Source organism: Ranitomeya variabilis, chromosome 1 (genome assembly GCF_051348905.1).
Source record: "Ranitomeya variabilis isolate aRanVar5 chromosome 1, aRanVar5.hap1, whole genome shotgun sequence".
Classification (NCBI taxonomy): Eukaryota; Metazoa; Chordata; class Amphibia; order Anura; family Dendrobatidae; genus Ranitomeya; species Ranitomeya variabilis.
The window spans coordinates 802,986,199-802,999,566 of record NC_135232.1 but is presented as its reverse complement, the minus strand read 5'-3'; the positions used below and the strand labels follow the sequence as shown (position 1 = coordinate 802,999,566).

Genomic DNA, 13,368 nt, shown 5'->3' with positions numbered 1-13,368 from the left:
CAAAGCCTTTATATTTATCATTTTAATAAGATTTTTGTCTTGATTTTTTTTTACCAGGTATTGTTGGATTGGATGATGAAAATTGGCTATCACCCGGTCTTTTATTCAATTTGTATGCCTATGCCAAGATGTCCTCTAGAACTGGAAGAGGATGTAACACTGGAAAATATTGGCATCACAAGGCACACAGCCTTAAATATTGAAGAAAAAGATCCGTAGTAACTTTATATCCACATCAGGGTTGCCCACACAAATAATGCAAGTTGCAAAGGAGAAACCAATGAGACTGATGCACAGTTTGGGTGAAAAATCAAAAACTTATATGTTCGAATATTTACTAAATGATCAGTTTTATGATCACATTACAGCCTCAGTTTTTCACTGCATGTTAGTTTCTGATGACTTTTATCATGAAAGTTACTCTATTTTCCAGTGATTACGGTCGGTTTGATCCCTGACAATATTATTGGAACCCCCTGCTTCTGTTTACTTCAGTTATGCAATTGATCCTTTTTAGAGCAGACAATTCATGTGAAAAAACAGAACAGACAAATGGAATTTCTGAACATAGGTGTGAACCGAGCCTAAGCAGCTTTTATATCAGCGGCGAGATGCCAAAGCTTTCACCACAAAGTGACGTGTTGTGGAATCCAGAAGCAAGAATCCGTTCTATGTGTACGTGAAGCCAGAAATGCCTGAAGGGATAGGGGATTGACCACAAAAAACAGAATTCTGAATATCAATGGACTGTAAGAAAAAAAACTGGTGTCAACTAGTTTGTTTAGAATAATGCATTTAATAGTGCAACTAATATGCTAATATCTCTGAAAGTAAGGCTACATTCCAAATTCAGTGATTTTTCTCGTACATCAAAAAAACAGACCGATTTTCATCAGTGATTTTCTCTTATGAAAATAATAAGTATAATGAAACTCTTCTCCCACCCATTGTAATGTTAAAAGTTTGACAGCACACAGATGGCATACATGTGCTTTCAGTGATTTTTCACAGACCCATAGAATGTGTGATTTTGATTCTTGCCTCGGATCAAAAGTAGATGTCTCTCATTTACCTGTCGTAGAGAAAGGGCAGAGTGTAATTTCTACATTAACAGATGGGCTTTGGTGGGATGCACTCGAGTCCCCATTGGTACTCTCCCCGGCTGCAAATTATAGGATATCATTCAGCTATAAATTACACATCAGAGCTACTTAAAGTGACTCTGTCAGCAGGTGTTTGTTACCTCATCTGAGAGCAACAAAATGTAGGAAATGAGACCCTGATTCGAGCAATGTGTCACTTAGTTTACTGTGTGCATTTGAGATGTTAGATGTAGCAGAGATAACAAAGCCTAACCCTGCCCAAAACACAGCTCTCTATGTACATTGTCTATTGACAGTGAGCTGCTTATCAGAGGAAGGGGCGTGGTCAGATCAGGGCTTAGCTTGTATTCCAGGCAGTGATCATCTCCTGGTGATAAAACATTTACTGCCTAAAAAGTGATACATCCCTGAACTCTGTGTCTCAGCCCCTACGCTCATGCTGTTCTAAGATTACATAGCAAAAACCTGCTGACAAATTTGCTTTAAAGGCAACCTTACTGCTCCCCCAGACCCCTCAAAACAACAACCTGCATTTATTATTGTTATTCATTTCCTTCCTTTGTACAATATATATGATTGCAGTAAAAAAAAGTATCAAAGAACAATTCTATAAATCTATTTGCGATATGTTAATTTGTGTCAGACTAGTCGAGGGGGCATTGGTTTCCCAGACTAGTTGTCTGCTGCTTGTTTGCACAAATCTTGTCCTTTCATGTGAACGTACAACCTGGCTTTATAGGTGCATTGCACATGTCTGGGGAGCACAGCAGTGCTTACAGTGGGTATGGTCTTTGACTACTCGGTGAATGGCACATTACGTGGTCACGATGTGCTCCCCAGACATGCAGAGCACCTGGGTTCATCACACACGGACATGAAAGAACGAAAGTTGAATGCATGCGCAAGATTTGCGAGGAGATGCAGATTACACAGCTGATATATAATTATTCGGAGTCTCGGATGAAGAGCTACGGTCTGATCATCATACGGTTTCCTTGAGAGAAGCACTCTGTATGGTCCAGAAGGCTATTACTATGCACTGGATGGAGATGACACTGCCCTCTATCTCTCAATGGGGAAAAAAAAAAGTTAATACTATAGTTCCATCCAAAATTGTAGTAAATAATAAGAGGCTGCCCTCAAACATGTAAAAGTATTGGGGAAAGTGGTGTTACTCGCCCATCACTCAGTCCTCGGGTACAGCTCTTACTGAAGCTCTGCCCAACTAGGCTAACCTATAAACATAGTAATGTGACTTATTTCGTTTGCTATATTTCCTGGTTATTCACGATGGAAAAGTGGAACTGATGCTTTGCATTTTCATATCTTTATTTTATGAAGTAATTGATTTACTGTATATTGTGAGCAAAGTCAAATGAGCTATGACTAGTGATGAGCGAATATACTCGTTGCTCGGGTTTTCCTCGAGCATGCTCGGGGGTCCTCCGAGTATTTGTTAGTGTCCGGAGATTTAGTTTTCATCGCGGCAGCTGAATGATTTACAGCTACTACCCAGCCTGAGTACATGTGGGGGTTGCCTGGTTGCTAGGGAATCCCCACATGTACTCAGCCTGGCTAGTAGCTGTAAATCATTCAGCTGCCGCTATGAAAACTAAATCTCCGGACACTAACAAATACTCGGAGATCAACCGAGCGTGCTAGAGGAAAACCCGAGCAACAAGTATATTCGCTCATCACTAGCTATGACAGTATTGTATGTTTACATAATTGTGTATTCTTCAATAAAATGTGTTAACCCCTTAGTGACAGCCAGTTTGGTACATAATGACCAAGTCAATCTTTACAATTCTGACCACTGTCACTTTATGAGGATATAGGGAACTCTTCAATGGATCCCCCTGATTGAGGTTGTTTTCTCGTGACATATTGTACTTCATGTTAGTGGTCAAATTTCTTTGATATGACTTGTGTTTATGAAAAAAAAAAAACAAATTTGGCAAAAATGTTGAACATTTTGCAATTTTCAAACTTTTAATTTCTCTATCACTTCATTGGGGGACACAGGAAACCATGGGTGTATGCTGCTGCCACTAGGAGGCTGACACTATGCAAATACAAAAGTTAGCTCCTCCTCCGCAGTGTACACCCCACCGACAGGAAGTTATTCAGTTTAGCTTAGTGTCAGTAGGAGGTGGACACGGGTCTTTCATTAGACCCATATCTACCTCAGTGTGTGTCGTTCCTTTTCAGGTACCACAGAGGGATACAGTGTGAACGGTCACTACTGTACTCCCACAAAGAGACTATTGAGTACGGCGTGTACTGCCACCCCGTATCCTCATACGTCTAGTCGGCAGGACCCCAGCCCCTAACACAGAAGAGTGTTGAGGTGATCCGATTGTCGGTCCTGCCCCCGTCTCCCACCCACTCGCCCACCAGAGCCTGTCGGTTTGAGGAGACGTGGATGTCCCACAACGCTGGATTATCGGACATCCGAACTTTCTTGGATGGGGAGGTACTTTCTCTCTCTCCCCCCAGGTGTGGCGAAAAAGATAAGATCAAAGAAGACCAATTTTTCCTTTATTTTAGATCCTCCACGCTGCTCCTCCATTCTCTGGCGGTCACCAGCAGTAATCTAGGTCCCGGCTTCACTCTGGCCTAGCTGCAGCGCTGGTTCCACCACCTTCCTGCTCTTCAGGCGGGCTTTTTTCCCACCCGTTGCTCAGTTCCTCCTGGCCTGTGTAGCTTGGCACACTCGGCCTGTTATAGCCCCGCCCCTCTCTGCTTCATCTCTCTGCCTCGGAGCCGGCGCCATCTTTAGCCTCCTGAACCCGGGGCTTGGCTCTGCCCCTCTTCCAGGCCTGTCAGTCTCCTTGTACAGAGTGGGGTTTTTCAGCGTGCGTCCGTGTAACGCGCGCTTTTACCCTCCAGAGCCAGGGCATCCTCTCACGGCCGCCATTTTCCGCCTCCTGGGACCAAATAGTGCTTTTCTTGTGGGACCTGCCTCTTCCAGCTGTCCTACAGCCTGGAAGCTGAAAACAGGACAACTAATGTGAGTAGCTGCGCTGCAGAATTATCTCTCTATCTTCACCTGCTAGTGCACAAGCCAGGCACAGCGAAATAAAGCTGAGAGCACTCTGCAGGCTCAAGGGTGAGAAAAGCCATCAACCCAACGGTGCTGGCGTAATATCTGCTCTAGAGCAGTGCAGTGACTGGGGTAATAAATGCTCTAGAGCAGAAAAATGCAGTCACTGGTGCAATAAGTGCTCTTCAGCCGTGCAGTCACTGGTGCAATAAGTGCTCTTCAGCCGTGCAGTCACTGGTGCAATAAGTGCTCTTCAGCCATGCAGTCACTGGCGCATTAAGTGCTCTTCAGCCGTGCAGTCACTGGTGCAATAAGTGCTCTTCTGCCGTGCAGTGACGGGTGTAATAAATGCTCTAGCGCAGTGCAATCACTGATGCAATAAGTACTCTTGAGCCGTGCAGTCTGCAGCATTGGGTATTGCAGTGCACCCTACGCTGCCGTCATCTGTGTCACTGCCCGCTCTGTGCCCTCCACAGGGAGATGGGCATTATAAATCCTGCCGTACGCGGTTTGCTGATGAATGTTTGACTTGCACGTTTTCCACTACATCACACTTCTGTTGTGTTTTTCCCTTATTACATTTCTGTGCCTTGGTTTCAGCAGAGCAAGGTTCAGCCATTACTCTAAACTCAATGATTCTAGAGCTCTGGCATGTAGCAGAGAGGTGAGCTGTTCCTTCCCCTTTACTACTATAGTGTGTTGGGACCAACCTCCTGCTGGGTAAAGTCTGTATTCTCCAGCATGGCCTGCTGTGGCTCAATGGACGAAGCTGAACACAAATCGCAGGCCCAAGGGTCTGAACCCAAGAGCACAACAGAGAGTAGAGTTTAGTCTCCCTCTGATTCCACGCCTACTGTTCTTCCCTCAGGAGAGAAGACAGATTAGGACAGGCTTCGTGGTGCGGCTTACTACACATGAGATTGTTATTTTGCCTAATGCTGTCAGGTACCCAGACCTAGACCGCAACACAGAATCGTCTCTCTCCGATACACTTCTCCAGGGTTCTCTCCATGCTGATTCAGTCGCAGGATACTGAGAGCCGATTGTAGCAGCACTCTATCCGCCATCCATGTTCCACAAGCACCGCCTTCCAGGTACAGTACGGTATTTTGAAACTGTCGTATTTTCACCAAATCAGACGTGTCTTGGATTGACCGCTGCAGTGGTACTGGCATTCTGTACTGTATTCAGGTAAGTCAGACGCACTCTCCTTCACGCTCCTCGCGTTCGATTGCAGCAGTACTCTATCCGCTATCCAGGTTTTAGATGTGTCATCTTCCAGACTCATTTAGTGAATGCCTACCATCTTTCCAGTGGTTTAGACGTGCCCGAGGTTGATTGCTGCATTGGTCCTGGTCTTCTGCCCCAGATTCAGGTGAGTCAGAAACGTCCTCTATCACGTACCTCAGGGTCTTTTACAGCATCTGCCTAGGCTCCCCTCTTGTCACCACTCTCTTACTCAGAGAGAGATGCCCAGTATTCATCACTTCTTTTTGGCTGCCGCAGCGGTTAAAGTCTGCTTTCGAGTGAGTCAGAGGTGCCCCTTCTGCCGCAGTGTTTCATGGCCATTAACATCTGTAGATAATTAACAGCTAAACAGAAATTCTACCATGTACCACAGGATGGATCTCAGTACCAAAAGGTGGATCTCAGCGGCAGCATAAGTGGCCAGTCCACTTTCAGGTAGGTCGGACACGCTGGTGTCAGGTACCAGATGGTCAGTTTTTTCTTCAGCCACGCACTGGGCCTTAATTGCGTGTTGCGCCCCAGGGGCCTTTCCACACCATCTGGTTATTCGAACCTACCACTAACTATCCAGTAGGTCAGTTACAGTGCTGTCCTCCGGCTATCTGCACTATCCAGTGCGTTACTCCTATCATAAATGATTGAGTTTATACGTTCTGGCTGTCTCTTATGGAGTCAGAGCCCATATAATATCTTGACTCTAATGATTGTTCACTGCACTATCATAGGGGTGTTTGAGCTACCTCAATACCAGAGCTCCCTATTCATTTGTCAGTACTTACCTCTTCTTTATTACAGACACTGTATACCGCTTTGAGCAGCTCTGGGATTTTATTGCCGACTGTGGCAGGAACGAATTCTCCCTCCTTGGACAGGAATTGGATGTTACTCTGCCCATGCATCGTCCAGTGTAGAAGGCTGCTCCAGGCCTGGATCCAATGAAGGATTTGTATCTTTTTCACTGTTATCCTCGTTTGTGTGGTGTCTTATACTTAGGTAAGTAGATCCACACACTACAGTCCTCTCCCCGTTCCAGAGGGTCCGGGACGGACAGGTTCTCCCATGTCGTCATAGGGAAGGATCTTCCTTTTGTCAGTCAAGTTTTCTTCGGGGACCTATGTACTCTTTCCTAAGGCCAACTTTCCAGGTTTTCCATGGACTCTCCTCCTTCGACTGCTCATATTCTATTGTGCCTCCCAATGCCCATCTAGACAACTTTTTCCATAGTCCCTTATAACCATCTTCATCCCTGTACGCTTAAGTTTAGCTTCCTGATTGATCCGAGTCTGCGGAGTCATCCGGTTGTCTACGTTCTATATACTTAGACGGGCAAGAGGTTGTCTCTTCAAGCGGTTCTCCTTTTTTGAGCCGTTTTGTTGATATAACAGGGCCTCCATGGCTGGGTTGAGATCCAGGGTTCCAACAGAGGTCCCCTTCAGTACGTCTTCAGCGGTTTCCGCTCTAGCAGGTTCACAGTACCCTACTCTCAAGTCTTTCCTTGTCAATTCAATTTAATGGTATTTCCTTGTCATTTTCTAGGAATCCTTAGTCCAGCCGTTTCCAAAGAGGGAATCGTCTCGGTTTCCTATATTCCCTCTCTTCTGAGCTCAGTGCGAACTGGACCACTTCTCCATCCGGTTTCCAGATTTTCCACCAATACAGTCCTCTCCCAGAGAGCGCATTCCTCAAGGATACCAACGGCGGACTAATAGTCCTTGGCAAGGTCAACCTTGAAGTGTCCACCGTTACATTGTGCCCTGCCTTTGTCTCCACCTGGGCAGCAAAGTTTATAGATGCATGGGCTAAGCGGCTCCATCTGGGCTTTCTTTCTGGAGACCGATCGGAGGAAATGGCTGTCTTCGCGGACCAATTTATTCTTGCAGGGAAGTACATGGTATCCGCCTCCTCGAATGCCGCTGCAGGTGCTACTTGGACATCCAGCAATATCGTGGCCATCCGAAGGACCATTTCACTTAAGGCGTGGCAGGCGAACATCCTCATAGAAGTTCCTCACCAACTTGTCTTTCCAGGGTTCCTGTCGGTTTGGCTCCAAGCTGAACCAAATTATTAAGGAGGTCACCGGAGGGACAAGCTCTCTTCTTCCTCTGACTGACTAACCCTCGTCATTCTCCTGGTCTTTTTTTTCCTCAGCGTGACTCGATGGGATCTAACGGAGGAGTCCATCCTTATCTTTCAGGATGAAATCTCTTCGTTCAGTAATTACTTCCTGGTAACCACATGTATTTTCCTTTTTCCTATGGAAGCCTTTAGCCAGGTCCTCTTTTCTTCAGGACATCGGAGATTCCTGCTTTTTTGCGAGGGGCAGGTCCATTTTCATTTTATAGCTTTTCCTTCGTGATCTTAACCACTCCCAGAGTCTCGCAGAGTCTGCGGCAGCAGTTTTGCACATTCTGTGGATCACAGGTTCAGTGCTCTTCCCTTACCTTGCCGAGGTTCTCCATGGCTCTGTCCATCATTCTTGATCCCCTTCCTTTCGTCTGGCTCGGACTCATCCTTCGTAGCGTTCTCATCAGGCTACCTGGCCAGGGCAACGTGCTTCTATCCAGCTAGGCCGCCTCTCCCCCTTTTCAGTATACGGGCTCGCCAGGTCATCGAATGCTCGCTAAATCTGGTCAGCAATTTTTAGGTTTACCAGGTCAGCAGAGCTCCTTCCGGGTTTAAAGCGCACTCTACCCGGGCAGTGGGCGCCTCCTGGCATTTCACATAGGGTCTCCGCCCCGGAACTTCTATAGAGCAATGATCGGTCCTCCAAATGTTCGCAAAAAAAAAAAAATTAAATAAATTTTCAGTGTCCATGCCTGGCTTCGGTGTATGCCGACTTGGGTAGAAAGACCTTGCAGGCGTCAGTGGTGAGTTTCTCCAATCTGATTGGAGTTGACTGCTGTTCCCGCCCCAGGGACTGCTTTGGGACTTCCCATGGTTTCCTGTGTCCCCCAATGAAGCGATAGAGAAAACAGGATTTTTGGTTGCTTACCGTAAAATCTGTTCCTCTGAGCCTTCATTGGGGGACACAGTACCCTCCCAAGTTGAACAAGCTCTGTTTGTGTTATATTGTTAAAGTTTGAGTTTTATTTCTCTTAACATGTTGCTTCTCCTACTGCTTTCTCATTAACTGAATATCCTATCTCCTGTTGGTGGGGGGTACACTGCGGAGGAGGAGCTAACTTTTTTTATTTGCATAGTGTCAGACTCCTAGTCAAGTAAAATCATCCTAGTGGCAGCAGTATACACCCATGGTTTCCTGTGTCCCCCAATGAAGGCTCAGAGAAACAGATTTTACGGTAAGCAACCAAAAATCCTGTTTTTTGTAACCTTAAATCAGACAGTGGTGTCACACAAAATAGTTAATAAATAACATTTCCCACATGTCAACTTTACATCAGCACAGATTTGGAAACATAAATTTTTTTTTGTTAGAACGTTGTAAGGGTTAAAAGTGTACCAGCGATTTCTCATTTTTCCAACAAAATTTGCAAATCATTTTTTTAGGGACCACCTCACATTTGAAGTGAGTTTGGGGGGTTAATATAACAGAAAATACCCAAAAGCGACACCATTCTAAAAACTGAACCTCTCAAGGTGCACAAAACCACATTCAAGAAGTTTATTAACCCTTCAGGTGCTTCATAACTAAATGTGGAAGGAAAAAACTGAAGAAAAAATTTACTTTGGAATCAATTTTTTTTTATTATTTTCACAAGGGTATCAGGAGAAAATGGACCACAAAATTTGTGCAATTTCTCCTGAGTACACCGATACCCTTTATGTGGGGGAAAGCCACTGTTTGGGCGCATGGCAGGGCTCAGAAAATGGGGAGCACCGTTTGACTTTTTGAATGCAAAATTGTCTGGAATCAATGGTGTGCGCCATGTCGCTTTTGTAGACCCCCTGATGTACCTAAACAGTGGAACCCCCCCCAATTCTAACTCCAACCCTAACCCCAACACACCCATAACCCTAATCCCAAATCTAGCTCTAGCCCCAACCCAAACCCTAACGGAAAAATGTAAATAAATACATTTAAAAAAAATTATTTTTACCTAACTAAGGGGGTGATAAAGTGGGGTTTGATTTACAATTTTTTTTTATTTTGATCACTGTGAGGGTCTATCACAGTAATCAAAATGAACCAATAGGAAAAATTTCCTATTGTTGCCGGGTGCTGACCGGCAGATCTCGACGGGTGCACTGCGCATGCGCCCACTATTTTCTTCCTAGAAAAAGATGCCAAGGGACAGGACCAGGGGATGCAGGAGGGTCCAGGGACAGTGGAGGTACCAGGAGGCTTGGGGGGCCCCATTTCTCTCTCCTCTGATGTGCTATATCATATCAGAGGAGAGAGAAATTAAATGGGATATCTGACTTTTTTTTTCGCGGTCGCTGTTAGTCCGTGAATAACAGTGATCGGAACACATGGGTCGGTAAAAACCGACCCGAATCATGTTCTCCGGGGTCTCAGCTAACCCCGGAATAAGCATCCTTAACTGTCGCCATTAAAAGGCATATCGGCGGTGGTTAAGGAGTTAAAAACTGGTATATCCCCTTGATTTTTCTGCAGACACATGGGGTCGATTCATCAAAGTTTTATGCTAGAGATAAGCTATAAACAATAGCCTTTGAAAAGGCTCAAACTATTTTGTGACTTTTAGCATCTTCACTTCAATTTGAAGCCATTCTGCCTAAATGAACCATGGTGGGGAGGAAGAAGGGTGTTAGAAGGCCTTGCCACACTCGCCCATCATGTTAATTAAAAATGCCATCCTTCTAACACCAGTCCAGTCTTTTACTGGAGTAGCATTTCTGGTGAGGCGAAGGCCACAAAAAAGGTACACTTAATTCATTAAATTGAAATAGACATGTTAATGAATAAATAGGATGAAAAATTGGAAACAAAATTTTCAAAACATCTCAATTTATTTAGTATAGCTCCCTTCACATCTGTTAGATGTCAGATGCATTACATAGCTGGCATCTTTGTCTAACAGCAGTGGCCAGATCTGAGTTCTGCCTGCAGCTGTCAACCATTTAAATGGAATCTGTCGGCCGGTTTTTGCTACCTCATCTGAGAGCAGTGCTCAACCCAATAATGTATCACTTAAGACTGCTGGGTGCAGTTCATTCTTACACAGAGGTTTTAGAGTTAGCGATGAAGCAGAGCTGAGGAAGCTAACCCTGCCCCCACCAGACTCTCTATGTACAAAGTCTATAGACAGTGAGCTGCTTATCACAGGAGGGGGCATGTGGGACCAGGGCTCACCACCAGCTAATCACAGCAATGATACCTACTGGTGCTAAAACAATCATTATAGGCAAACAAAACCTAAAAAAGAGGCATAGCTGAAATCTGTGTTTTAACCCCTACCTCATGCTGTCTTTAGATTACGCAGCAAAAACCTGCTGACAGATTCCCTTTAACCCCTTAATGCCCTATGACTGATATCAGTCATAGGTCGCCTCCCCCTCTTTTATGCGGGCTCCAGCGATGAGATTGCACCTTTTACGGCACTTGACAGCTGATCTGATCAGCTGTCATGTGCCCCTAACACTAATTAATTTAGTGAACATGGTAAAAAAAAAAAACAATTGGGAATTGACAGAAAAAAAAAAAAAAAGTTATAACTCTCGGAAGAAGGGTGGAAAAATCTAAAGCGCACAAATGAAAAATCGCCTGGTCTGAAGGGGGTTAAAGTGAGTGTCAGCACAAAATGAATGTTCAAACCAAGCACAGTATCTTTGTGCACCCTTGGCATGGCCAAGCAGTTCAGTACACCTTCCTACCTGTCCCATCTCCATCCTTCTCTGGCTTCTGTAAAGCCGGTCCTTGCAATCCAGGAATAGGAGGACAGAGGTAGATAAACAAGATGGTGGAAAGGTGCACTGAACTGCTCAACCATTCAGGATGCACTGAGCGCCTTTTTGTTTGAAAAGTCATTTTGTACTGATACGTACAGGTAGGCCCACTTCACACTACTTTTACTGACACTTTTTATAGTACTAAAAAAGGACTTTTTTTTTTTTATAAGACTTTTAGTTACAAACCAAACATTTAACGTGTGAGCACCTCCATACTATATAGACTCCATAAAGTTAAAGGAAATCACCCAATGTTTTTTTTTTATTTTTTAAATTGAAAATTATTGGCAACTTGAATTGTCATTATGGCTTTACTCTCTAATTTTATTTGGTCTCATAAGACCACATGTATATACTGTTATGGCCAAAAGTGTTAGCACCCTTAAAATTGTTTCAGATTAAATATTTATCCCAGGAAATAATTGCAATTTTATGTTTATTTCCTTTGTGTGTTTTGGAACAACACAAAGAAAGAGAGTAAAGGGCTATTTGAGCATAATTTCACACAAAACCCCAAAAATGGGCTGAACTAAACTGTTGACACCTTTTCAAAATTGTGGGTAAACAACTTTGAACAAGCATGATATGCTTGAAACAGTCTCACCAGTGGCAAGTAACAGGTGTGGGCAATATGAAAATCATACCTGAAACCGGATAAAAAGGGGAGAAGTTGACTCAATCTTTGCATTGTGTGTCTGTGTGTGCCACACTAAGCATGGAGAACAGAAAGAAAAGAGAACTGTCCTAGTACTTGAGAACGAAAATTGTTGAAAAATATCAACAATATCAAGGTTATAAGTCCTCCTCAAGAGATCTTTATTGTGAAGAAGTTTACAACCCATGGCACTGTAGCTAATTTCTATGGCTGAGAAAGTTGATGAAATGTTTCAATGCAGGATAGTCCTGAAGATGAATAAGTTGAGGATGCTAACAATTTTGTCTGACTGATTTTTGGGATTTTGTGTGAAATTATGTCCAATTTGCCTTTTGTTTGTGTGTGTTGTACCAAAACACACAAAGGAAATAAACATGTGTATAACAATTTGTAACTAGCAATTTTCTGGGAGAAATAATTAATTTTGTAGAACAATTTCAAGGGTGCCAACACTTTTGGGCATGACTATGTATTTAGTAAAAAAAGAAAAAAATATATTTATGATTATAAAAAAAAAAGCATGAATTCACTGTTTATCATGGACTTTTCCTTTGGTCAGAAATGACTCTCACAAAATTCTGTCACAGCATACAGATTTTTTGGGTTCACACCAACCTGAGCTGTAATTATCTGATTTTGCCACAATCGTGTGTATGTCATAATATCTCCTCTTACAAGTAGATAAATCTGAAAATTTCTATAGAACATGCTTATATTTCAGGGTAATGTATTTAGAAGTTGAAACTCAATTACCGTATATACTCGAGTGTAAGCAGACACCCCTAATTTTGCCTAATAAGCCTAGGGTGGAAAATGCAGCAGCTACCGGTAAATGTCAAAAATAAAAATAGATACCAATTAAAGTAAAATTAATTGAGCCATCAGTAGGTTAAGTGTTTTTGAATATCTATATTGAATAAGAAGCCCCATATACGATACCATAATTTCCCACGGGACAAATAAAGTGTATCACAGCAGCACAACTTAAATCATAAAAATCATAAATGAATTACTTAATTGACATGACAGTGGAGTTGACAGAAGAACATTATACATTAGAATAGGACATACACAGCGGGTGAACTGAAATGTAGAGAAATAAAGTAGACATTCACCTTGATGATTTAACCCTAATGTTATTGTTGTACATTCCCATCGCAGTTGGCACAAACGATTTCCTATATTTTTCCTTCTTACACCTCAGAAGTATTAGCCGGTTACTGAAGGTGCTCTTCTGTCTCATGAATAGCTCATATAATGGATGTGCATTATTGTTCATAATTGCCATACACTTTTTCAGAGTTCTTCTCTCCACTACCTCCTCAAAAGAGTCCAGATTGCAGCCCACAGCAGAACTTGCCTTGATAATCTTATTCAGCTGCTCCATAATGCTCCATACAGTTCATGATGGGCCCCATAAGATACTCCATATTAAAATATGCTCC

The 13,368-nt window shown here is 43.3% G+C and overlaps 1 protein-coding gene across 4 annotated transcripts in view; it reads left to right on the top strand.

The window, feature by feature from the left end:
- UBXN8 (UBX domain protein 8) overlaps window positions 1-3,138 on the top strand; it is a 66,905-nt gene extending 63,767 nt beyond the window's left edge. For 2 of the 4 annotated variants that reach the window (XM_077274084.1, XM_077274070.1), the window contains exon 8: window positions 58-3,061. In XM_077274084.1, the coding sequence (XP_077130199.1) occupies window positions 58-219 (162 nt within the window). In that variant the 3' untranslated portion in view covers window positions 220-3,061. Of the gene's footprint in view, window positions 1-57 lie in introns of all 4 variants that reach the window. The other 2 variants (XM_077274076.1, XM_077274065.1) reach the window with 2 other exon arrangements.
- The last annotated feature ends 10,230 nt before the right edge of the window (window positions 3,139-13,368 follow it).